General features: G+C 58.4%; 3 protein-coding genes and 1 long non-coding RNA gene across 24 annotated transcripts in view; 2 read left to right on the forward strand and 2 right to left on the reverse strand.

Annotated features, from left to right (window-relative positions):
* The window catches only part of MED15 (mediator complex subunit 15), a 61,543-nt gene extending 51,022 nt beyond the window's left edge, over nt 1–10,521 (forward strand). For 8 of the 10 annotated variants that reach the window (XM_032654237.1, XM_032654243.1, XM_032654238.1 and 5 more), the window contains 10 exons: nt 1,040–1,168; nt 6,056–6,192; nt 6,270–6,397; nt 6,499–6,633; nt 6,712–6,775; nt 7,609–7,675; nt 8,120–8,280; nt 8,363–8,529; nt 8,933–9,031; nt 9,534–10,521. In XM_032654237.1, coding sequence (XP_032510128.1) covers nt 1,040–1,168; nt 6,056–6,192; nt 6,270–6,397; nt 6,499–6,633; nt 6,712–6,775; nt 7,609–7,675; nt 8,120–8,280; nt 8,363–8,529; nt 8,933–9,031; nt 9,534–9,670 — 1,224 coding nt within the window. In that variant the 3' untranslated portion in view covers nt 9,671–10,521. Of the gene's footprint in view, nt 1–1,039; nt 1,169–6,055; nt 6,193–6,269; nt 6,398–6,498; nt 6,634–6,711; nt 6,776–7,608; nt 7,676–8,119; nt 8,281–8,362; nt 8,530–8,932 lie in introns of all 10 variants that reach the window. The other 2 variants (XM_032654242.1, XM_032654235.1) reach the window with 2 other exon arrangements.
* Nucleotides 10,522–10,981: 460 nt separating this feature from the next.
* LOC116765085 lies at nt 10,982–15,785 on the forward strand. The gene is made up of 6 exons (XR_004353134.1): nt 10,982–11,163; nt 11,912–11,977; nt 12,093–12,167; nt 14,072–14,537; nt 15,019–15,163; nt 15,656–15,785. It is a non-coding gene; the product is annotated as an uncharacterized LOC116765085 (long non-coding RNA).
* On the reverse strand, nt 11,175–15,991 carry LOC116765084 (coiled-coil domain-containing protein 74B-like). Its single transcript, XM_032654248.1, is given in 9 exon segments — nt 11,175–11,501; nt 11,599–11,670; nt 11,749–11,784; nt 11,786–11,823; nt 11,897–12,083; nt 12,906–13,068; nt 13,953–14,012; nt 14,988–15,032; nt 15,637–15,991. Coding segments are annotated over 9 exon segments (993 nt in total). The 5' UTR covers nt 15,890–15,991; the 3' UTR covers nt 11,175–11,362.
* Nucleotides 15,992–22,694: 6,703 nt separating this feature from the next.
* SMPD4 (sphingomyelin phosphodiesterase 4) overlaps nt 22,695–24,853 on the reverse strand; it is a 20,885-nt gene continuing 18,726 nt past the window's right edge. For all 12 annotated transcript variants that reach the window (XM_032654230.1, XM_032654228.1, XM_032654234.1 and 9 more), the window contains 4 exons: nt 24,527–24,760; nt 24,269–24,400; nt 24,049–24,177; nt 22,695–23,966 (listed from right to left, as the gene is read on the reverse strand). In XM_032654230.1, the coding sequence (XP_032510121.1) occupies nt 23,637–23,966; nt 24,049–24,177; nt 24,269–24,400; nt 24,527–24,760 (825 nt within the window). In that variant the 3' untranslated portion in view covers nt 22,695–23,636. The remainder of the gene's footprint in view (nt 23,967–24,048; nt 24,178–24,268; nt 24,401–24,526; nt 24,761–24,853) is intronic.

Consider the following 24,853-nt stretch of genomic DNA (forward strand, 5'->3'; position numbering starts at 1 on the left):
GCTCTTCTGGTGTCTCCTGTGCTGTCGGCGGTCTCTGGGGCGCCCTGGCTGTAGATGGAAGGTCCTCTTCTTCCAGCACCAGGACTCAGGTGGCCCTGCCCCCTGCCGGCCCGCACATCCAGATCAGCAAGGGTGCGTGCCTTCTGCCAGCTGCTGCATCCAGTGTGCGACACCCCTGCTCCCGGGTGGCACCTTGTCTTCCGAGCAGCATGGCTGATTCGGTGGTAGCCACAGGCATTGTAAGATTGTGGATGATTAGATGGATGGCAACATCCATCTTCTCACTGTTGGGGGGGGCAGTGTACCACCTTCCCTGGGTGTCCACAGTGGTCTGCTGACCACTCAGTTCTGTTCTGAGCAGAGATCATGACCATATTTTTGAGGGGGGTATTGATGTAAAATACTGTTATTTTCAGTCTTATGCATCTGTGTAAAAGCAGAACCAGTCAGTGACATTTACATGAAAGACAAAATATTGTACTGAGTCAAGGGTAGCTGTGTCAAGGGGCCATTTAAATGTTTTTTCAACTCACTTCCTTGGTTTTTGTGGCCTTTTCTATTTGCTGTTCATTGGGTGAAGTGGGGATATGGGCCACACCTGAATTGAGTAGTGGCTGAATAGTAAGCCCCACAGGTGCAGGCTGGAGGTCTGGGGAGGGTCTTGAGGAAGGTCACACCTGTCACCTGGTTTCCTTTGAGGAGTCAGGGCTCAGAGTGGGGTTCTCGTAGACCATCAGCGTGCTCTGCTTGCTGCGGTAGCTGGTGGTGACGGCTGTGTGGGGGTGTCCCATTGGGGCAGGCGTCTCGCCAGGAGAGACAGGGCTCAGCTGTGCTGACTCAGAGCCAGGCTGGCGTGGACACACTTTTGATGAGCCGTGGGATAAGGGACAGCCAGTAGCGGGACATCAGCCAGGGAAGTGGTGGCAAGCCCATCCCCCTTCTCAAGGAGAGCTTAGAGACTCCGGTTCCCACAGACAGACGTGGAGGTGCTCTGCCCTGTGCCCTGGTGGCTCCAGATTGCTGCTCCCTTCCTCCTCAGGTCCGGGCTCCGATGGTGGTGCAGCAGCCGCAGGTGCCGCCCCAGGTGCCGCAGGTGCAGCCCCAGGTGCCACCGCAGACAGCAGTGCCGACGGCTCAGGCCTCCCAGATAGTGGGTCCCGGAGTCCAGGTGAGGGCCCAGAGCCAAGGCTCTGGAGGCGCCGGCCAGTGCATGTCCCCCGCGCTATGGTGAGGGTCCTGGTTGGATCAGGGCCTGTCCCTGGGGACCTTGGGTGAAACCCCGCTCGGCCGTGTCTGGGCCCCTGGCTTCACAGGGCACAGACTGTTCCCACCTCCCGTGATGCCCCACATCTTCCCTCTTCCCTTCTCCTCCAAGAGGGCATTGGTGAGAGCATCATGATCTCTTCTTGCCTCAGCCCTGAGGATGGGGCTGGGGGGATAGTAGCTCTCTAGAAACTGGGAAGAGCACGAGGACGGTGGCATGTGGCTCTGGTGGTCAGCACAGACTTGTGCCATGGCCCCTTGCCCTGCTGACTTGCAGGGCTCACCCCTGTGTGGCACGTGTGGCACATGTGGCCCAGGTCCACCATGCCCACCCTCCACAAATCAGATGTCGATGGAGGAGACCTCCCGGCCTTGCCTAGTAGAGGCCACAGCCTCCTTGGTGTCTGGGGTGGGAGGCTGGGCCTCATGACTTCTCCATAGATGCCCGCCTCACCTATGTCCAGTCCCCGGCCTTGGTTCCTCCTGTCTCCACCCAGCAGTGGCAACACTGATAGTCTGGCTCAGAAGAGTGTTGGCTTTAGACAGAGCCGATGTGCTATTTGATGTGGTGAGACCCCAGGGGCGACCCGGCCACCCCGGTGCTGTGCAGCACTGGGCTGCCATGCCGAGTGTCCCTGCCAGTTCCTGCCCTGCTCACTCCCCGAGTCCGTTGAGCTCCCTGTCTGGGGCACTGGACCGTGTGGTAAGCACTGCTGGGATGCCGTGTGTTCCCTTAGCATTGGCGGGAGGCTCAGAAATGGTCCTTCCTGGTCCCCGCCACATGGCTGGAGTCCGTGGGAAACACACCGCTGGGGGGAACTGTGGCGTTTGGAGGTAGCTCTTGGTCACTGCGCCACATCACCAGCTTGCCCACCTGTGGTATTATGTGCAACAAACCATGGGCATCATGTCTGTAGCTGGGGCAGGGCTGGAGGCCTTGTATGACAATGTTGGCGTCCTCCTCTGCCACCACCCTGTGTGTCCCAGCCTTGTCCCCAGGCCTCCTGGGGCTCTCTGCTCTCGGTGTCCTGTGCGGAGTGTGGTCAGAGTTGGGATGGCGGCAGCGGCATGGAGTGACTGCCCAGCCGGTGGAAGCTGCTGCCCTTGCTGCCTCTCAGGTCTGGTAGGAGAGTGGGAGGCTTGGCCCTCTGACCTGGCAGCTTCCATCCTGAAGCAGAACTTCCCTTTTCACCCCAGTTCTTGGTGTTTGGGAAGCGAGCAGCCGAAGAGTTGCCGTCTTCCAATGGTCCAGGCCCCACCTGCTGGTTCGTAGCTTCTTGCTTGGGTAGGTGGACTCCCTGCAGCTTCCTGGGCGCCCATCACTCTCCTGCAGTGGCCGAGGGGGATGTGCTCCATTCCCCATGCCGACCCCTTGGCTGTGCTTCCCTTCCTGGTAGTCACATGCCTTTGCTTCTGCTGGAGGTCCCAGTCCAGCCCGCGTGGGGCTTGGCCGTGGGCTTGATCACCTTGAGGGTAACCTTGATTTGTAACCTTCTGCCCCCTCGTGGAGCACGGAGGGCTGACAGCCGGCAGGGCTGAGGCAGGCGTGGGCTCTTCTCCCCAGGTGGGGACTCGGGTAGCCGGGTGGGGAGGAGGCGCCACCACTCATACCTGCGAGCGGGTTTGGTTTTCTGAGGATGTACCTTCAGGGTTTATGGGAGGGGTGTCCACCCCCTCCTGAGTGAGAGGCCAGCCTTGGGCAGAGTGGAAGTGAGGCCTCACCCTGCCTGCGGGGCCGCACTGTGGGTTCCCAGGTCTGGCGCAGGTATGTGTGGGGTGCTCGTGCAGGTCCCTGAGGGCCAGTTTGGCTGCCTTACTGTGTGGTTCTAGCAGCAGTGGGGTTCCCAGGGTGCGAGGAGACCCCTGAGGGAGAATCTCTGGATTCACAACCTTTTTTTGCAACCTCGGTGGCAACAGTGGACAAGACAAGGCTACAGATATTCTGACCCCAAAACTAGAAAACAGGTGGTGGCTGTAGAAGGTGGGAGAGGTTGAGGGGAGTATAAGCAAGGGAAGCATTTCAAGCGGGAGAGCCTGCTTGGCTTCTTTTCTTTCCGGTTCTCTAGGATTTTGTATGTGGCTTCTTTCTTTTTCACGTTACAATAGAAGTAAAAGGTTGTCCTGTAATTAGAGTCCCTTGGTCAATGTTGCCTTCCGTGGCTGTGCGCTGTTCCTCTTATGAACGTATCCTGCTATCCTTAATTATTGTCTTGTTCTCGGATCCTGAGGTTACTTCTGGTTTTTTGCTGTTAGCCGTGGTGCATGGCAGGTCCTGGACTGTTTGCTGACATTTCCCAGAGTGACTCATGGGGGCATTTTGAGGCTCTCGATCGTACCAGCTGGTCACCTACCAGGAAGTCGACACATACGTGTGGGGCCCACGCATTTGACCTCAGAACGTGGGGTCCAGTGTTGCAGTGTGTGAAAGAGGTGCTGGGATGGGGGCCCAGGTGGCGGCCCCCAGGCCTGGTCTCTCAAGTCTGCCCTCTCAGAGCAGAGGAGGGGGCCTCATTGTGCACTTGGTGGTGCTGGGGCCTGATGGGTGGTGATGGCTCACAGCCCAGGCTGGAGTTTGGGATTTGGGTGTTTCAGGAAAATCAGTGAACACTGTTCTGTATGCCTGGCTCTGACATTAACTCGTGTAGATGAGAGAGATGTCCCCGTCACATCCCTGTCCAGCGGGGCGCTGGACTAGGACTCAGCGGGAGAGCCACACCCCATGATGGCAGGTGAAAACCAGGACAGGATGCGTCTCCATTTCCCAGCAGCCCCTGTGCTTTGGTCTTCCTGCTTCCTATTCTTCCAGCATTCGGAAGCTTAGCTGTCATTCTCACGTTACAGACCCCCTTCCCTGATGTGTGTGTGTGGAACAGTGTGTGGAATGGGCTGAGCACACCCTGCGCCCCCTCCTCTCCCACTGGGCCCTCCACCATGGCTGCTCGGGGCCTCCCTGGGTGGGTGTGTGTTGGGAGGAGGAGTCGTGGCCTGGCTCGTCCAATACTGTAGACGTCTGGTGTGTCTCGTTAGGATCTGTGGTCAAGAGAAAACCAGCTTTCCACCTCGGGAGCTCTGTGACCAGAAAACCAGTCCACAGAGATCAGAGTCAAGCTTTTCATTCCTGATGACTTTGTTTCTTCTGGGAAGAAATAGCGCCTCTTTCACACCACCTGAGTGCTTCTGGGCCTCTCTTGCTCTGGAAGGAGCATTGTTGAGCTGCCACGGGGCTCACAGCTGGGCACCCCGAAGTGCAGGGTGGCGCCGGCCAGCTGTGGCCTTTGGATGCTATCAGCCACACCCCGGGTGCAGGCAGGGGAGCCCAGCACAAAGCGTGCTCCACGCACTGACATCCCACTTAGCATCTGGTAGGGTGGGTGGTGGGCTCTTCAGGCAGCGCTCGAGTTTCGACAGACAACAGGAGGACGACTTCCTGGCCCACACACTGGAAGTTCTTTTGTTGGTGTGGCTGCAGGACTGTCCACTCCCAGCTCTGCATGAGGGCTGCCTCGCACCCACAGCTATTGCTGGGGTCATGTTGGCATCTGCTACTGTCTGGGTCACCCCTGGCTTGCAGTGCCTGCTGCATGCGACCTGTTGGTGAGTGTGGGACACGCCTGTGATGCCAGGGGTCTCCCCGCAGACCTTTCCCCTGCCTTGGAGCCCTGCCCTGGCAGACTGCGTGGACGTCAGCACCGCCCTAGCCTCACAGATCAGCTCATCCTCCTGGGGTAGATGTTTTGTTTCCCATGGATCACCCTGCCTCCTTTCAGAACCTGGCTGGGTGGTTTTCATTTAGTTTCATCATCACATTGTGAACACGTGCAGGCCCTGCTCCAGTGCCATGTCCAGCCTCGGTGTGCAGAGTGAGGGGGGCAGGCTAGAGTCAGTCTGCAGAATTGGGCAGGCTGGGAATGGAGGGTGGGGTGTGAGCTGGGCTCCAGGAAGCAGGCTCCGGAGGTGATGCTCAGTGCACAGGAGGTTGCTGGGGTGTGGGGGAAGCTCTGAGTGAAGCTGACAGGGCCTTTGGGGTGGCCCCCGTGTGGCAAGCGGCTGGGCCTTTGTGCACTGTCCGCAAGCTCTGGGCAAGGCTGCTCTGCAGGGCTCATTCCGGGGCCGCTGGGCACAGGGCTGGCGGGCAGCTGTCTCCCCGAGCCGTCCGCGCTGCCAGAACTGGCATCTTGTGCCTCTCGGGTGGAAAGTAGTTACTTCCACACACCGTCGATCTTAGTCCTGGGTGTGTGATTTCCTCCCTCCGCGTTCTCGGATGAATATGGCATTGTCCTAGTGATGACAGCGGGATGGGGACCCCGCTGTGTCTGCCCTGACGAGGACTGCAGGGAGAGCCTGCTGTGCAGAGAAGGGAGCACGACGCCAAGCCGCTCCCCTCTCCCCTCTCCCAGTGGGGTCTGCTGGTCCCACAGGGGCTGCTCTGTGGCCTGAGGGATCTTGTTGAGGTTTGTGGGACGGTCCTGCCTGTCATAGAGCGCAGCCCTCACTGCCCTTCCATGCCCACAGGCTCCCACACTCACGAGGCAGGGACCTGGGGGTGTCCCATCGCAGCCCAGAAGCCCCCGCCAGGAGCAGAGGGCCACCCAGCCCGGCCCTTCTGCCAGCGTCTTGGCCACTGTGTGCTTGCGTGGGCACCCACGGGTGGGGGCGTGTGCCCATGTTTGTATTTGAGAGGTGGGGCATCAGAGGAAGACCAGGGTATGTGGCGAGGCTGCGAGAGAGAAGGGGCTTGTGAGTGGTGGTGGGGCGTGGGGCAGGTGAGCAGGCTGAGCCCCTCCCCCTCCAGGTCAGCCAGAGTGGCCTCACCATGCTGTCGTCACCGTCGCCGGGCCAGCAGGTGCAGACCCCGCAGTCGATGCCCCCTCCCCCGCAGCCGTCCCCGCAGCCCGGCCCACCCAGCTCACAGCCCAACTCCAACGTCAGGTAGGCCCGGCCCGTGCCCCTCCCCACTTGGCTTGCAGGCCCAGGCTCATGGCCGCGCTCCCTTTCGCTCTGCACAGCTCCGGCCCTGCCCCGTCCCCCAGCAGCTTCCTGCCCAGCCCTTCACCGCAGCCCTCCCAGAGTCCGGTGACGGCGCGCACCCCGCAGAACTTCAGCGTCCCCTCCCCAGGACCTTTGAACACACCTGGTAAGTCGGACCCAAGGCGGGCACAGTCCGGGGCCCTGCGAGGTGAGGGGCTGACGACCCTTCGTGGGCTGGGGCCGTGCTCACTGGGCCGTGTCCCGCAGTGAACCCCAGCTCCGTCATGAGCCCCGCGGGCTCGAGCCAGGCCGAGGAGCAGCAGTACCTGGACAAGCTGAAGCAGCTGTCCAAGTACATCGAGCCCCTGCGCCGTATGATCAACAAGATCGACAAGAACGAAGGTGGGGGCCGGGCGGGCGGGCCGGGGGCAGGGCCTACAGACGCCCAGGCCCTTGTCTGAGTGCCTCCTTCTGCCCCAGACAGAAAAAAGGACCTGAGTAAGATGAAGAGCCTTCTGGACATACTGACAGACCCCTCCAAGCGGTGAGCTTTGCCCCTAGGCCCATGGGGGGGAGGATGGTGCTCAGCCCACACCTCACAGAGGGTCCCCAGCTGCTTGGCTGGCCTACCCTGTGGCCCTCAGAGCCCTGCCTCACTGGGCTGCTGGCCTTGATGGGCTTCAGTCTGACCTGCAGCCCTGCCCCTGATTTGCTGGTGGCCTTGGGCAAGTGACTGTTTCTTAGTTACCCCATCTGCAAAAGGGGCAGCTGAGCTCGAAAGCGCTGGCTGTGGGAGGGAACTGGGACGGCGTCTGAGAAGCACTTGGAAGGCAGAGGACACGCACTCATGTCCTTTCCCTTGCCCACTGGCCGTGAGGCTGCTGAGCACCAGAGCTCAGCCAGCGCCACCTCCTGTGCATGGACTGGCCTTGGGATTCCTGCCCTCTCCCCAGGCCTTGGCTCAGGCCAGGCTCCCCTTCCAGAACGTCCTCCCTGTTCTACTCATCTGGGCAGAATGCTGGGCACTGAGGAATGGGCCTGTTGGCGGTGGACGGCCCTCCAGGCCCTCATTGGGGTCATCGGGATGGGGGGCAGGGACCTGGCCTCTGTCTTTCCCCTTGATCCATCACATGCGTGCCTTGTTCTGCCAGCCAGGACCAGCAGCTCCTGGGTGCGGGGCCATCTTGCCTTAGACTCTGGGTCTGGGAACAGCGGGTGGGCTGGCTGGGGTTCCTGGGGAGGGTTCTGGTGGCCCAGGCCTCAGGTCTCGCTCCATCCAGAGGCGGCCAGACGGTCAGTGGTTGGGATGAGAACATGAGAGCTGCCGGCTCCCCTGTCCTCCCATGTGGAGAGTCAGCCACATCTTCTCCCCTATAGGTGCCCTCTGAAAACGCTGCAGAAGTGTGAGATCGCCCTGGAGAAACTCAAGAATGACATGGCAGTGGTGCGTGGGGTGCTGTGGCCTGGTGGTGTTGGTAGGGTCGCAGGCATCTCTGGGGAGGTCAGGGCTCACCGCACAGTGACTCGGAACCACGAGCTAGAAAGAGCCTGCAGTCAGAGGTGGGCAGGGGACTGTGCTGCTCAGTCTGGGGACCCTGCCCAGGAGTCCTCTTCCAGGTCAGGTCTGCAGTGTGGGTGGGGTGAGAACATGGGAGAAATCAGCCTCTGGGTGCGGGCCCATGGGTGCTTCCTTCCCCCACAGGTGTGAGGGTTCTCATGCCCAAGGCCAGGCCCAGGGGGAGTAGAGTGTGTCCAGGATCATCTATCCTTGTCTGCAGGGGTGGAGGTGGTGGGGGAGCCAGGAGGTCTGGCTGTGAGTGAGGATGAGGACCTGGGGTCTGGAAAGCCACCCCAAGAGTGGGCTGCTGACCCTGCTGTCCTGTCCCAGCCCACGCCCCCACCTCCCCCGGTGCCGCCAACCAAGCAGCAGTACCTGTGCCAGCCACTCCTGGATGCCGTCCTGGCCAATATTCGCTCACCTGTCTTCAACCATTCCCTGTACCGCACGTTCGTGCCTGCCATGACGGCCATACACGGCCCCCCCATCACGTGCGTACTGCCCAGGGCTTGGTGGGCGGTGGGTCCTGGGCCATGGCCTGGCCAGCGTGGTCAACACGGCTGCCTCCCCCAGGGCCCCGGTGGTTTGCACCCGGAAGCGTAGGTTTGAAGAGGATGAACGGCAGAGCATCCCCAATGTGCTCCAGGGGGAGGTGGCCCGGCTAGACCCCAAGTTCCTGGTGAACTTGGACCCTTCTCACTGCAGTAACAACGGCACCGTCCACCTGATATGCAAGCTGGGTGAGTGCCGGGGGTGGGGTGGATCAAGAATGAACCGTGACTGGCAGCCTCAGGCTCTGCCACTGCCCAGGACCACCTGCTCATCCCCAAGCCCTGGGCCCTCTCGAGCCTGCCCCCTGTCCTCCTTGGTCCCTACACGCTCCTGGCCCAGGAGTCGCACTGGGGGCTGGGCCCTGAGCCTGCACACTCTCACCTCTCCCCCACGTGCAGGGAAGCCCCCTCCCTCCTGTCCAGCTGCGACTCTGCTCACCTGAGGCCCTGGGGAGACGGGGAAGCTCGGGAGTCAGGGGCCTCGGCTCTGCAGCAGCCTCACCAGGACCTCTGGGGCCTGGAGGGTGCAGTTGGGGAGCAGGGCTATGAGGAGGGGCAAGCCTGGTCACAGGTGCGGCCTTGTGTGTTGCAGATGACAAGGACCTCCCCAGCGTGCCACCGCTGGAGCTCAGCGTGCCTGCTGACTACCCTGCCCAGAGCCCACTGTGGATCGACCGGCAGTGGCAGTACGGTGGGTGACTGAGAGGATGGGCCACCAGGCTTTCCTCCATGTGTCCCTGCCCTGCTGAGGCCCCCTCTTCCCCTTCCTCCTTGGTGGGCAGGAGCAGATTGCCCCTCAGTCACATGGAAAGAGAAGTGTCTCTGACCCCATGGTGTCCCTGCAGCTCCAGGGCAGCCATGTTCCGGGGATGAGGGGTGAGCAGGCCCAGTGGCTCCTGTGGGCCTCTTCAAGGCTGACCGGGGGGCACACATGGGAGCTTGGGCTCATGGGGACCCATCTGGGTGATAGGCCCAGAGAGAACCTCGGTGATGGGAGACAGTCCCCCCGAGGCTCAGAGCTGGCATGTAGAGGACCAGGACAAGGGCCCCGAGGCCGTCCCTGAGGCTCCAGACCATTTTGTTCCAGCTCTCCACTGGCACGCGGAGCTGGCACCCCTGGTCCCTGGGCTGGGTGGGGCGGGCCAGGGTCCTGGCAGAGAACACAGCGCTCATGGCCGGCCGCTCTGCTGCAGACGCCAACCCCTTCCTGCAGTCGGTGCACCGGTGCATGACCTCGCGGCTGCTGCAGCTCCCTGACAAGCACTCGGTCACGGCCCTGCTCAACACCTGGGCCCAGAGCATCCACCAGGCCTGCCTCTCGGCCGCCTAGCCGCCACCGCCACTGCATCTCCGGCTGCCTGCCCTCCAGGGACCGTGGGGCAGCCGGCAGCCTCGTCGGGGCCCCGTGTCGGACATTTCTAGATGCTGGCTTCCTTAGAGAGCTTGGGCTTAGGTTAGCTTTCCTGCTTTTATCTTCTGCCTTGGGGACCCGCCAAACATTTCCCACACTTGGACAGGACTGGGACAGGCAGCTGGCTGCTTCCTCCAGGAGCCAGGCACGCCTCCAGCCCTGTGCTCCTCAGGCTACTATCCCCGCAGCCTCTGCAGGGCCCGTGTCCTTCCTCGGGAACTTGGGGTCCTGTGTGAGCCTCTTGCGTGTGCACCAGAAAGCTCTTCTACCGTTTCCATAGGAGAACGTGCAGGACATAGGAAACCCTTAAAACATGCAGAATTCCCTGATCACGGTTTTGGGTTGAGATCGTGCCACCGTTGGCATGTGGGGCACGCCACAGGGAAGCTCCAGGATCCGGGGGTGCTGACTGCAGCTCGAGGGAAGGTCTGTTTGTGGCTGTGGGTCCCCGGCCACTGGCTGGGCCTCATACCTCATGATCCTTCTCATTCTAGCCCTGGGAGTCTGCTCAGCACTGTGGAGGCACCCGGGAGCAGGGGTGTCTGGGTGGATCTTGTTCCTGGCGCCGTGCCCACTGGTTAGGCACTTAGGCCCACTCGAGTTAGGATGTTGTCCTCGGGACCCAGCGTCTTAAGAACCCTTCAGACAGTTGAGGGCTCCTGACGGGGTGCCAGCCGGCTCTCTGGCGATGAGAGGTTCCCCCCTTTTGTATGTGCATTACCGTGTCTTCTGTGGTTCTTATAATAAATTTATTATTCCTGTGTTTGTCATGAATTTGTCACTGTGTCCCCCCTCTCTGCAAGTCAGGGGCCCTCCATCCAGTGAAGGGCACTGTCAGGGCTGAGCCAGGTCCCCCACCTCGGGGATGGCCACCGATGCCCAGACGTGCCTGTCCTGGTTCACCCCCAGGTTCCCTGCTCCCCAAAGCAGAAGCGGCAGAGATCGGCACTGAGGACATGGCCGGTTGGGCCAGGAGGACTGTCCTGCCAGGCAAGGGTCTGCGCTGAAGCTGCTGTTCTGGCGATTGAGGGGGTGGTGTGAGGCCATTGCAGGGTTGGGCCCAGTGTACAGGAGAGGACCTTCTCCCGTGGCCGTGGCTCTAGCCGTCCATGGAGGAAGGCACGCTGGGTGGGGCCGCTCACTAGCTGTGTTCGTCAGTGGACACAGGACAGTGTCTTGCCTACATGCCGGGGAGGCAGCCCCCTGCACTCCAGGAAGAGTGTGCAGGCTGTCCCGGAGCTTGTTTTCTTACAGGGCAGCCACAAGGCCCTAGCAAGCAGGGTGACTGCCCAGCAGGCCCTGCCCATGGCAGGGAGCAGAGCTAGGGGCACTCAGGGCAGCAGTGCCTGATGGCCAGTGAGGAACAAGACTCACAACAGGGAGAAACGAGCTTTATTTCCAGTCTTCGACAGGTAGGCTCATGCTTATTTCATAATGCACACGTGTGTGTAAGTGCAAAAATACCGAGCAAAGAAATAAACAGTTCCTCAGCCCTGAGACCACGTGCTTTATCTGCCGTGGGTTTGGCTGGTCTGGAAGTTAGGCTGACGTAAACGTACTAGGATTCTTCGGAAGTGCTACCTAGAGGGTGAGCGGTCATGGGTCTGGCACTCAGAGTACCGAGTAGTGCAGCCACCGGCTCTGCACCGCCTGCAGCCATCTCTGCCGCTCGGCAAAGTTGCTCTTGAGGCTCTGCTTCAGCGCGGGCAGGATGGCGCACTCCGCCACGGGCGCCCGGCTCAGGATCAGGCTGGGGGACGGGGGTGGGGGGTCACTGCGGACGCCCTCCCCGGCCCTGTGACCCCTGAGCTCAGAGGCTGCCTACCTCCTGTGCCAGTAAGACTCACCATTTCTTAGAGACGCCCTTGGTGGCGACCTTGGGGAGCAGCATGGCCCCCGGGTGCAGAGCCTTCTGGTCCCTGGGGAGGGACGAGTCAGCCGTGAGCCCCAGACAAGCAGGCCCTGTTGTGACCCAGTGGGCCGCATGGGGCACTTACTTGGGAGAACTGGGCCCGGCCTCGAGGGCAGCCCTGTCTCTGGCTCCTTTCTAGGAGGGACTTGAGGTGTTGCAGCTGGAAGGCAGGGAGAAGAGACACGGTGGGTGGGGCTGCGGGGGCCCCGGGGCGCCCTGCAGCCGAGCCTCACCTCTTGGGCCTGCAGGAGGTTGGCATTCCACAGCTGGCGGATGACCACTTCGCACTGCTGGAGTGTGGCGGGCTTGCACAGGTGCAGGGGCAGTCTCATCACGGGGGGCACCCCTGGCACCTCCTTGCCCTTGTGCAGGCTGCCGGCCACCGAGGGGGCTGCTGGATTAGAGCTCTCCACTTTGTCTCTGAAACAGCCATTAGAGCAGACCAGAGGCGGCCTACCGGAGGTGATCTCTCACACCCCCTCTCGGGGCAGCACCTGCTCTAGCGTGAGTAAGAGGGTCATCTCCACGGCCTCCTGGGGGCCTGGCTCCCTTCCGCCTACCAGGGTGCTCCAGGCACCAGGTGGTGGGGGTGGGTCTCTGGGGCTGGCTATGACCCAGGCCCGTCACTTCCTCCCCCCTCAAGGTACACTGAAGAGTCAGATGTGGTTTGAGCTGCCTGGCTGCCCTCAGTCCTGACCACAAACCCAGGGTGCTGGTGGAGGGGGGAGCCTAAAGACTGCAGAGAAGCAGGAGCCTGGCCTGCTGGTGGCACTACCCAGGGGACAACAGGGTCCCTTCTTCGGATGCAAAGTCCAGGCTCACTGCTGCTTCCCAGGAAGTCCCAGGAACTCGGGTGTCACCGGGGACTGGTCCTGCTCTCGTCTGCTGGCCCTGTGCCTTCCAGAGGCCAGCACAGCTCCCAGGGTGGAGCCCAAACCTGACTCATGGTTCTCTTGGCAAAAAGCAATCTAATGTGGAGGCCAAGTTACTTTGTTTCTGTGCTTTGAGAGAATGCTTTAGGGCCTGCTGCTGGCCCCTCTTGCGGGCTCAGGTCAGCGCAGGGACCGTGCAGGACCCCCAGGGGAGAGGAGAAGGCAGGGTCCACCAGATGGGTAAGCCCGGCTTTCATGAGCTTGCTTCCCTCTGAAGACCTGCCCGTTTGGAAGGGCAAAGCAATTGGCTGGTTCCAGGGTGTGAACCTGCTGAATGCAACCCTGTCCCGTTGGGTTCACGGAGCCTTACTTGGCCAGCCCCTGTGCCCCGAAGGCTTTGTCCACCCTGCTGCTGTGAAGCAGGGCAGCAACCAAGGGCTCCTCCTCCAGGTCCAACTTCTGGGGAACGTCAGCTTTCGAGTCTTGCTTCTTAGAGGAGGTGCGCTGGGACCTGGCCTTGCCTTGCGAGTTGGCTGAGGGTCAGACCCAGACAGGGCCAGTCACTGGGCATCAGTCAGCTTTATGCACCCAAGGGGCCCCACCCCTGCATCAGTTTCCTCTTTGTAAAGGGGAGATGGTAATGGCCTCCCTCTGAGGGCCGCTGGGAGGCACAGATGCGGGAGTAGGGTGAAGCCTGTGGGTGCCTGAATGTTCTAAAGCGGACGCAGTGGTGGAGGTGGCTCCCCGAGCAGCTGAAGTGGGGAGAGCTCCACATACCCCGTGGGGCAGTCTCCTTACGGGCCTTGGTAAAGGCCGGGGTAGGGTAGCCAGCAGCTGTTCCCTGACTCTGAACCCCATTTCGGGCAAAATGAAACGGAAGGAAAGGTCTGGGTGGCCCAGCCTGTGCAGGTCTGCTCTCCCGGGATGAGGCCCCTCACTCAGCAAAAATGCCACAAATCCAGGCTCTGTAGGAGGGCCAACCCACCCCTGTCCTGTCTGCTCTGAGGGACACAGTGAGCAGCAATGAAGACCACTCGGGGCTCCTCTGTCACACGCTCTGCCTGACTCATGCCCCACACTGACCATCTTGCCTTGGCAGCCAAGCCTGTCCTGCTTTTGTGGCCTGTCCTCAGGCCTCCCTCCAGCCGACCCACTAACCTGTCCCCTGGCCTCAGCTCCCTCCTGGAGGTTTCAGCTCACAGGGCACCTGGGGACCCTCCTTGGTCCCTCAGCTACTCCTTAACCCCCAAGCCCATGGGGACTGGCAGAGGCGCTCCCCCGAGGTCTGCCCCACGGAGGACCACCGTGGGCTTTCAGCATTCGGCTCAGCACCCCACTTGCCGTTTCAGGCCCGGGGGCCCTGAGGTCTGTACCTGCTCTTCCCCGACCGTGAGCACAGAGGTGCTGGTGTACTCACCTGACACCACTGTATTCGAGATGGACTTGTTGGACTGAAAGCTGGAACTGGAGATGCTGCCTGTGGGGGCTGCTTGGGGTCAGCAGAAGGTGGCAGCAATGAGGCTCCCATCCCTGCAGGTCCCAGCGCTTCTGCACGGCTGCCGTGGCTGAAGGGCCAGGCCCACCTGTGCCCGCCTCCTGGCTCTGCAGGTCCCAGCCCTCCCCCACATTCTGGTGAGGCAGCCCCAGACACCGCCAGTGCCAGAGGGAGCCAGGGCCATGGGGCTGGGGACGGAAGAAGCAGTGGGACCTGAATGGGAGCACGCCCTCTCTCGAGGTCCCATCAGGGGACCCCTGACACTACGTGCCCACATCAGCTCGCTGGAGCTGTGCCACCCCACTGGAGAAGGGCCCTCACCACCCCATCCTCTGCGTATCTCCCAGGAAGAGAGCCCTGGGCACACCCCAGACTGGGGCATTCCAGGTGGGCACCACTCACCACTCAGACCACTTCCCGATGTCAGACCTGGTCCCAAAAGTAAGAGGGGAGGGGAGCCCAAGACTCGACCTGGTTGTTCCCAGGCTGGGCTAGGGGACAGGCAAAGTGAGTGGGCCACAGGTGATGATATGCCCCCATGGTTGCTGTGGAGATGATAGGGAGAACCCTGGAAGGAGTGTGCCCAGAGCTTCCTGCCCCAAGGCCAAAGGGACCAGGGGTTGGGGCTGGGGCTGTGCTGGGGAAGCCTGGGGCAGCAGTCCAAGTGAAAGCTCACCAGGATAGTGAGGCCAGGGCTGGGGAGGGGGGAACCTGGGCAGCCCCCTGCCCCCCAGCTGCTCTGCCCACTGCCCCTGCTGCACAGAACTCAGGCTTTGGGGTCCCCAAGAGTGGCACTTGCTGTGCTTGGGTGCATGAAGTCACCCAGACCATGGCTTGGAGTGGTCTGGCTGTCCAGGCCCCCTCCCCACTGGGATAATTCGCGTGGGCATAAGCAGTCTGGGGGGCCTGCTCTTGAGGGCAGTAACTTCCCATCAGGCACCTGTGGGCTTGTCTTACCTTTCTTCTGTGGCTTCTGATTCATGATTAGCTTGTAGTGGAGATCTGAAAACAAGCACGGGCCCTCCTCATGGCTACTCTGAGAAAAGAAGCTTCGCTTTCCCTGCCCACTCCTCCTTGCTGAGCCCCTGAGAGACCCTGCTCCATGGACCAAGCCTTTGCCTTGGCACCCTCGGGTCGGTGATGCCTCTGGCTGCTCCCTGAGCCAGAGCCCCTGTGTGAGAGCCTCTCCAGGAACCCATTCCTCCATCCGTGACGTCTACAGAGCAGTCTCTGTCATGCCCATGGGGCCTGGGCTCCAGGGGGACAGAGGCGAGTCAGGATGACCCAGGTGTCAGGGATCGTTCTGGGGCCCCGGATCTGGGTGTGCTTAGTTTGTGAAAATTCATTAAGCTAGATACGCGTAATTTGGGGGTGTGTTTCACTTCTACAAAAGTTTTTCAAAGGAGGCCGCCTGACCCTGCCTGGAGAGGAGAGGCGGGCCGGGTTACCTTAGGGAATGGCGCGGCCAGACCCGCCCCCCGCAGTTGGCTTTGGTGCTGGGGCGGGGAGCCGAGCCCCGAGTGGCCGGGGTGGGACTTGCGGCCCTGCGTCCTCCCTCAGCTTTCGTGCGCCGTCTGGGCGCCGTCTGAGGCGCCGCCCGCCTCACCCTTGTTCTCCCGCTTCAGGTGCTCGATCTCCTCGTGGAGCTTGACCAGCGTCTCCGAGTGCTGCTGCTGCAGGAACTGCAGCCTCTTCTCCAGGTCCAGCGCCTGCTTCTGCGCCTCGCTGAGCCCGACCGGCGCGCCGTGCTGCCCGGGGTACGGAGGGACCGCGGGCAGGCGCGGGCGCGACGCGCCCCGGGAGCCCGGGATCCCCGAGCTGGGGGGCCGCAGCCCGGCCGCCACCCCCGCCGCGCTCATGTAGCCGCCTCCGCTGCGGATGCACGCCCACTCGTTGGCCGGTCTACCAACGCTCAGCTCGGCGTCGCCATGGAAACGGGCGCGCCGGCAGGGGGGCTTTGCGTGCTACGGGGCGGGGCCGGGGCGGGGCGCCTGAGGGGCGAGGCTTGGGTACCCCGGACAAGGTGTGCGGCGGGGCGGGGCCTGGGTGATACACCTGACTTAATTGGATGGCATTCTCTGACTTAAACCACAGAGAATCGTCTGCCTTTACAAGTCTTAGTATTTAGTTTTGTTCACTGCTTGTGGGGTTTTTTGGCTTTTTATAATATTTTTTGATGTGGGCCATTTATTTTTAAAGTCTTTGTTGAATTTGTTACAATATTGTCTCTGTTTTTTGGTTTTTGGCTTCAAGGCATGTTGGCTTTTAGCTCCCCAAGCAGGGATTGAACCCGCACCCCCCACATTGGAAGGAGAAGTCTTAACCGCTAGACTGCCAGGAAAGTCCCACTGGTTGTGTTTTAATAGTTCACTTTTTGAATAGATGATACAATTATAAGATGATACGACTTTAGATGGTAAGATTTTGATTCAAAAATCAAAAGGTAGAATTTCCACTTGCAATAATCGCAGAACCCTCGTGTTTTATGAAATGTGGACAAAATACATGAAACAGCTGTCTGAAAGCACTGGAGAAGAGCAAAAAGCAGGCAGAAACTGGAGGAAGGCAGCTCTTGAAAGACGGCTGTTTTCTCCTGAGGTCTCCTGATCAGCCAGACCCGAACACGAAGCCACAGCCTTATCGGCTGGAGAGGGCGAAGGATGCAAACTGAGGGGCTGGGAAGTTTGGGGCCATAAAACCCCCTTCAAGTACATGGCTGGCCTGAAATGCACATGTAGGGGTAAGATTCCAAAGGTCCCAGGGCAAGACAGAGCTGGAGGCCGAAATGGCCTAACTCCAGGGGAGACCGAGTTTGGAAACTGATAGAGAAGCTTGGTAAACGCCTCAGTTTTCCATTTTGGCCCCAAAGGGCCACATTTTGGGAATAAAGACTGTGTTTTAGAAATAAGGGATTTGCACTAAGACTAAGGAAAAAAATCAAAATACGTTTGCCATAATAAAACTTAAAGCCCAGTCTCCACAAGTCCATGGCGATCTTCCCATAATTCAACTGTCTAGAGAACAGAATTCAACACTCTTCAGAGAATGATAACAGAGCCCAGAGTCTCAATGACACATCATCGGCAAGGTCTGAATTACACTAGTAAATACCAGACATGCAGAGAAAGAGACAAATGTGATGGAGTCAAGGACAGAAGTATATCCTCCTCGGTAGAAATGATTCGAACAATGCAGATAAATCTAAGTCCACCCTGCTCCCTGTCACGAGCAAGGCATGGCCACTGCCTGAGCCTTCTCTGTGTTTACATACTTACACTCATACACTTATGGGTAGGACTCATTTGTCTGCAGTGGCCTTCAACTGTTTCTGTGTATGTAATGGGATCGTAACAGACATATTGCTTTGCAACTTGGTTTATGTTTTTGGTTTTTTTAATTTATTTTTGGCTGCTTTGGGTCTTTGTTGCTGCGTGCAAGCTTTCTCTAGTTGCGGCGAGCGGGGGCTACTCTTCGTTCTGGTGCGCGGGTTTCTCATTGCAGTGGCTTCTCTTGTTGTGGACCCCAAGCTCTAGGAGCGCGGGCTTCAGTAGTTGTGGCACACGGGCTCTAGAGTCCAGGCTCAGTAGTTGTGGCACACGGGCTTAGTTGTTCCGCGGCATGTGGGATCTTCCCAGATCAGGGATTGAACCCATGTCCCCTGCATTGGCAGGCGGATTCTTAACCACTGCATCACCAGGGAAGTCCCTGGTTTATGTTTTAACAGCAGGTCTTAGAGAACATTCCAGGGAGTTCATGAGTTCCTGCCTTTGTTTTTTATTTTATTTTTTTTAGCATTTTATTTTTATTTTTTTGAATTTTATTTTTTTATACAGCAGGTTCTTATTAGTCATCAATTTTATACACATCAGTGTATACATGTCAGTCCCAATTGCCCAATTCATCACACCCCCACCCCCACCCCCACCCCCCTGCCACTTTCCCCCCTTGGTGTCCATACATTTGTTCTCTACATCTGTGTCTCAGTTTCTGCCCTGCAAACCAGTTCGTCTGTACCGTTTTTCTAGGTTCCACATATATGCGTTAATATACGATATTTGTTTTTCTCTTTCTGACTTACGTCATTCTGTATGACAGTCTGTAGATCCATCCACGTCTCAACAAATGACCCAATTTCGTTCCTTTTTATGGCTGAGTAATATTCCACTGTATATATGTACCACATCTTCTCTTTTTTTTTTTTTTAGATGTTGGGGGTAGGAGTTTATTAAATTATTTATTTATTTTTGTTGTGTTGGGTCTTCGTTTCTGTGTGAGGGCTTTCCCTAGTTGTGGCAAGCAGGGGCCACTCTTAATCGCAGTGCACAGGCCTCTCACTATTGCGGCCTCTCGTTGCAGAGCACAGGCTCCAGACACACAGGCTCAGTAGTTGTGGCTCATGGGCCTAGTTGCTCCTTGGCATGTGGGATCCTCCCAGACCAGGGCTCGAACCCGTGTCCCCTGCATTAGCAGGCAGACCCTCAACCACTGTGCCACCAGGGAAGCCCCGTACCACATCTTCTTTATCCATTCATCTGTCGATGGGCATTTAGGTTGCTTCCATGAGCTGCCTGCCTTTGTTTTTTATTGCTACACAGTATTTTCTGGGCTCATCCTATTTTTGCTCTCCTGGGCCATCCTAACCCTCCAGGGCAAAGTCAAGGACAGGCTGACTGTTCCAGTGACAGTAAGGGCCAGGTGTGCAGTCCGAGAGGAGGCTCCTGCTGCTGCACCAATTGTCAGCACCGTAAGATGTGCTTCAATTAACAGGGAGAAAACGTTTCACCTACTGACTCTCAGGGGGAATATTTTTAGAATTGGAATTACCTGCTGATTTAAGTAAGCAAGTGTCACATGGGAAATGATGACTATCTTTTCAGCCACAGCTGAGGGCTGCGATGTGGCACCCTCCACTCCTTTGCAGTCATATAAGAGCCTAGAGTTCCTGTGCATTATCTCATTTCATCCTTGAAATAAATTTGTCAAGGCAAGTGTTATTACATTTCCAATTTATGAACAGGGAAAGCAATGTGCAGAAAAGGGTTTAAAAAAATAAAAAGTAATATGGGGCTTCCCTGGTGGCGCAGTGGTTGAGAGTCTGCCTGCCAATGCAGGGGACACGGGTTCATGCCCCGGTCCAGGAGGATCCCACATGCCTCGGAGCGGCTGGGTCCGTGGGCCATGGCCGCTGGGCCTGTGTGTCCGGAGCATGTGCTCTGCAACAGGAGGGGCCGCGGCAGTGAGAGGCCCGCGTACCGCAAAAAAAAAAAAAAGGTAATATGATGGGAAAACATGTATATTGTTGTACATGTTTTCATTTCTCTGAATTTTTGTCACTTGCGCTTTTGGTGTCATATCTGAAAAACCATTAGTACTTCACAGTTATGAATATTTACTCCTGTGTTTTCTCTTGACAGTTCTAGTTTTAGCCCTTTCTTATACGTCCGTCTATGATCTGAATGTTGGACAGGTCCCTTCAACACAGTGACCACACGTTTCCTTGTTGGTTTTTGTTCAACGTTAGACTGAAGAGCACCTTTTCCTATCCTAATCCTTTTCTGCTCATGTACAAATTAATTTATCCAATAGTTCATATTTTGATTCCTGAGATGTGAGGAGCTGGATGTGTATATAATAGGTAAAATAAGTTATTTATTGAGCAGCTACTATGTGCTTGCTCACTGCTGGAGAGAAAAAGTACAATAATTGTCCACAAGGAGCAAACATACACATCGGAGAATCAGTCACAAGTATTTATTCAGCATCTTGAAGTGCCCAGCATCACACAAGTGACAAGAAGTATCTCTTTGCTTTTATTTGTGGACCAGGGCGGGTGAGTACAGAGGGGGCTCTTAGTCCAGCCTGGGAGGTGGAGGGAAGGGGAGGCTTGGGGGGGGTGGGGGTCCCCTGGTGGGGAGGGAGGGGGTGCAGACCCTCAGAGACCACCTGAGAGCCCAGCAGAAACCCCTGGCCTGCTGGAAGGGGACGTCAGAGGCCACTTCCGGGTGGTGGGGCCAGCTGAGTCAGCAGCTCCTTCTTGACTGGCTGCCCCAAGCTCAGGTCTTGTTGGAGATTTCAGATACACAAACCCCAAGCTTTCCGAAGGACGTTCTGTAGGACACAGACGCTTGGATGTTACTGGATACCTCATGGGAAACAGGTCATGAAGGACAGTGAGTCCAGCGTGGGCTGCGGGGCTGGGAGATGCCGCCAGGAGGCCAGAGCCGGGGGCTCTGAGAGGCAACCAGGTTTGACCCTTTGGCAGCGGTTAGGGTGGTGGCCAGAGGGTGAAAATCGGGGTGTTGGGGGAGTTGAGGGGTTGGGCAGTTGGCATAAACCACCAGACGCTTCGGTGAGGTGAGGGCAAACACGGAGACAACCCCCATCTTCAGCCTGACCTCCGGGAGCCGGGCCAGCAGCCTCTCCTCGGATGTGTCCCCCCTAGATGTGCCCCATCCCCCAGTACCATCCCTGCAGCTGAGAGCACCCCCCCCCACCGCCTTTCCACTGCTGCACCTCTGAAACCAAGGGCCCTGAGGATTGGCATCACCTAGATCCAATCCACCTATGATCTGCCTTCCCCGACCAAGTTCACTTCAATTTTTTAACAACAGCTGCTTTTTTAAAAAAATTTATTTTTTTGGCTGCGTTGGGTCTTCATTGCTGTGTACGGGCTTTCTCTAGTTGCAGCATCGCTTGAATTGTTTTTATGAAAATTTGCGTATCCTCTGAGTGGCACGGAGCCTAAACGGTAAGACTTTTGCCTGAGTTGTTGCTTCAGGAACTTGGTATCAGCTGTGTCCAGTTCGAGCTGAGCTGGTGAGTGGTTAGGACCACCAACCGTCCAACTGAAACCGAGCACTGGGCTCATGTACCTGTGGGCAGCAAGTCAACCTCTGACGGCAGGCTTTGCAGCAAACTAAGGATGTTGTTTGCAGGGTGCCGAGCAAGGGAGTGGGGAGCAGGCCTCAGACCCACTGCAACGTGGCCTCTTAGTGGTTTTTAAAGGGGACGTATAGAGGGGCTGGGGTTCATCACCTTAATCATCTGTGACCTGGGGGTCTCTGTCTCTGTAACCTGTACAGGCCATCTTGCCCCGGAAGATGACTCAGAATGGCACGTGAACGTGATGCTTATTGGGAAGCTGAGGCTCCAGGCACCTGACCTGCATTGCTCTTTATTGATGAGGCAAACGTGACCATGTAGGTGCAGCCGGGAAGGAAGGGAACCAGAATTTAATTGTAAACTAGTCACGGGACTTAGTTTCCACCTATGCCGTCAGGCCAGGCACTGCCCCTCAGAACCTGTGTCCCTCACAGAACGGCTGCCTCACCATTTTCTTATTTCCAATCACCTTTCCCCACCTCCTGTGCCTCAGCCTCATCCTGTAAATACCCGTCCTCGGCCCTTGGGTAGGCAGCCTCTTTTCTCTGCTGTGAACCTCAGCATCTCAGCATCTGGCTCAGTGACACTTCTGCCTCTGCTCCATCCATGCCTTTCTCTACTCTGCAGCTAGAGCCCCGCAAACTAACTCGGGGTCATCGTGAAGGTAGGGTCCGCATCACCCTCATCCGCTCAGCTCCCTGGGCGCAAGCCACTGAGCACCATGGGCCCCAAACCACCCTCCCCAAAACCAGGCCCCAGGCCCAACCACTGGCACCCTGGCCGAGTGGGGGCTACTCTTCATCGCGGTGTGCGGGCTTCTCATTGCGGTGGCTTCTCTTGTTGCAAAGCACGGGTTCTAGGCGCACTGGTTTCAGTAGCTGTGGCTTGCGAGCTCTAGAGCACAGGCTTAGTAGTTGGGGCACATGGGCTTAGTTGCTTCACGGCAAATGGGATCTTCCCGGACTAGGGCTCGAACCTGTGTCCCCTGCATTAGCAGGCGGATTCTTAACCAGTGCGCCACCAGGTAAGTCTGCTGGCCCCTCCTTGACCTTAGTGTTTGCTTCGATCTTTGACTTCTGGACTTTGCACCATGAGGTCCCTCACGTGTCCCAGCACAGCTGAGGGTGGCACACAGTAGGTGGCTGTTCTATGGTTAATGGGTGTGTAGGTGAAGTGAGGCTTGGGGGCGAGCAGAACCTTGGAGAGATTGTGGGGGGGCAGGTCCTACCCTCGCAGGCAGGCGGATGTCCATCAGGGGAGGCCAAAAAGAGGCGTCATCAGGGACCGGTGCCACGGATGGCAGACCCCAGACCATCATCTCACAAAGTTTGTTAACAAAAGCCCGTAATCTATCAATGTGAACTTGTAGAAACTCTGTCTTACTTCCTATTTCCATAGAATTTGACCACAGCAGTTGCCTGGCCCAGGGAAAGGGGGACATTTAACACTCAGGCTAGGCCATGTGGTTGGTGAGTACATTTCGGTTCCCTGGTCACACGCACCCCTGCAGAAGCCACAGAAATTGCAACACGGGTCCCAGGATCCTAGCTCTTAGTATGAAGACCATGTCTGCCCCACTGAGTTGTAGGCAGTGTTCTCGCATCTCAGACCTGCCAGTGGCTGCCCTGTCCCATCACAGTCACGTCCGTGTTTGCATCTGCCCAAGGGAATCCCATGGTGAGGGACGCTGGGTGCCCAGTGGCATCTCCGCAGCCCCTGAGTGTGCAGAGGACCCCGTGTAGTAGGCCACCCTGGGGGCGGGGCCAGGCACCACAAGACTCAGGACCGAGAACAGGTTTATTCAGATCCATGGTCGGTTACAAGTTTGGTTTAGTTACTGGTCACAGGCCCCAAATGCCACTACTCCGAGTTTACATCAAAATACAAAGCCCAATACTTACAGTTTGAAAACTTAAAAAAATACACCAAAGACTAAGGCTTTTAAAAATCTCGGTTGAAAAGTTCTCCCTGGTACGTCATCTGTAGAATGAAACGCGTGTGAGATGCTGTGAGGATTTCTGACAGTGAACTCGCATTTGTCATATACTTTGGATATTTAAATCTTACCAAAAAATCAGTGTCTTTGAGTGCTTGATTTGACTGAAGATACAAATGATGCTTTTGACCATCTTTGGTTGTAGACCACCCACAGGGAACAAGGTGGTGACAGCCCTGACGACCTGCTCTGTGGCCTGGGGGCATCTGTGTTCTCAGAGGGTCTCTCCTCAAAAGCAGGCATATGGCCCAGACTTGGAACTACTGGGAAAATACAGTGGCCCTAACTTTGCCAAACGTGGCAGCAAAATCAGGTTTAAAAATGAAACAGAGAACCATCGTCTAATTTTCTTAGGGCTCTCTTTTAGGGCCCGATTATTCTCTGGAGCCAGAGGCTGGGTTCCCATGTTGGGGTCTCACCGCCCACCTCCAGGGCGGCAAAGGCAGAGGCCGCAGGCCATCCGGGGAGGCCCAACTCCTGAGCTTCACACGCTGAGGAAGAGAAAGGCGTCGCCCTGCAGGCCCTCTGGCTGAGGAAACGGGGAGGCCCAGGGCCGGCAGGCTGCCCGCCCCGTGTGGCTACCTCTCTGCCTATCCCTGCCCTCGCTTTTCAGGTTCTCTTCAGATGGTTCCAGGGCTGCAAGAAAACGCCCCCTGGAAGTACGAAGGTGACAGGTGTTGGGTGCAGAGTGGCCTCCCTGGTGCCTGGGGGTGGTGGCCGGCCTGCAGTCAGAGCTGGTGCAGCTTGCCCTGATCGGTTAGCAGTGTCATGGCCATGGCGTAGAGGACATAGCCCAGCACGAGGAGCAGGGCACAGAGCAGGGGCCCGATGCAGAACAGAGAGGCCACGAAGAAGGCCAGCAGCAGGGCCAGCAGCGTCCGGTAGCTGCCCAGGAAGCGCAGGCTGAGCCGGGGGCCCCGGGCAAGGCTGGCCGCATGCCCCCGCCCCACGGGGCTCAGCAGGCGCCTGTCCGATAGCCCAGGCTCCAGGAGGTGGTAGCGACAGAAGCTGCCGAGGAAGTCGGCCCGCGAACACAGGGCCGCCATCTGACCTGCGAACTAGAGCACAGACAGGCCCCACTCTCATCTGCCGCTCGCGGGCTGGCGGGGCCGGGGGGGCGGCCCTCCCTCCCACACTCACCCTGCGGTTGATGGCGGAGGACAGTCGGAAGAGCACTCGGACCAGGCTGGCAATCTCGTAGCTCCGGATGGGCTGCAGCTCCGAGTCTCCTTGGTACTCGATGTCAAAGCGCCGAAGCCCGTTGATGATCTGGAAGCAGCAGGAGGTGAGCCCCCGGGAGCCATGGCCACACTGCCCAGAGGGCCCTGGAGAGCCCGACCCCTCGGGATGTGGGCCTCACCTGATACCGGCCCAGGGGTGTGAGGATGAGTCCGTCCTCCCCCACGATGCAGTCTGGGAGCTGCTTCTTCCCGTTCTCATCCTGCGTGGTCCCCAGGGCGAGGGTGAGCTGGGCGAGCTGGGCCTCGCTGAGCTGTTGGGGAGATGCCTGCCGTCACTTCCAAGGTGGAGGGAGGCCTTCCCCCCGCTGGGCCTCAAACGGCAACGAGGGGCCCAGGCACGTGACACCTGGGGGAGGTGAGCAGGGCCAAGGGCGTACCCGGAACACTTGGCACAGGTACTCCAGGGCCTTCTCCAGGTACTCATCCGTCTTGCGGACGCTGTCCTGCCCCATCTCATCCAGGTCATTGCCTGGGTAGGAGCCATTGGTGTCCGCGGGGTAGAAGCCCAGCCACGACAGGAAGGGACGGGCGGCCGTGCTCTCCCCATGCTGGTCAGAGAGGGACTTGGCCGTCTGCTTGGCCTGTGTGATAAGCTGAGCCAGACGTAAAACCTGTGGGTGGGTGGATGGGCGGTTAGCTGGCTCGGGGCCGCCTCATGGCACCGACAGCCCAGGGGTGGCTTCCACACGATGGAAAACTTAAAA

The sequence above is a fragment of the Phocoena sinus genome, chromosome 14 (genome assembly GCF_008692025.1).
Source record: "Phocoena sinus isolate mPhoSin1 chromosome 14, mPhoSin1.pri, whole genome shotgun sequence".
Lineage (NCBI taxonomy): Eukaryota > Metazoa > Chordata > Mammalia > Artiodactyla > Phocoenidae > Phocoena > Phocoena sinus.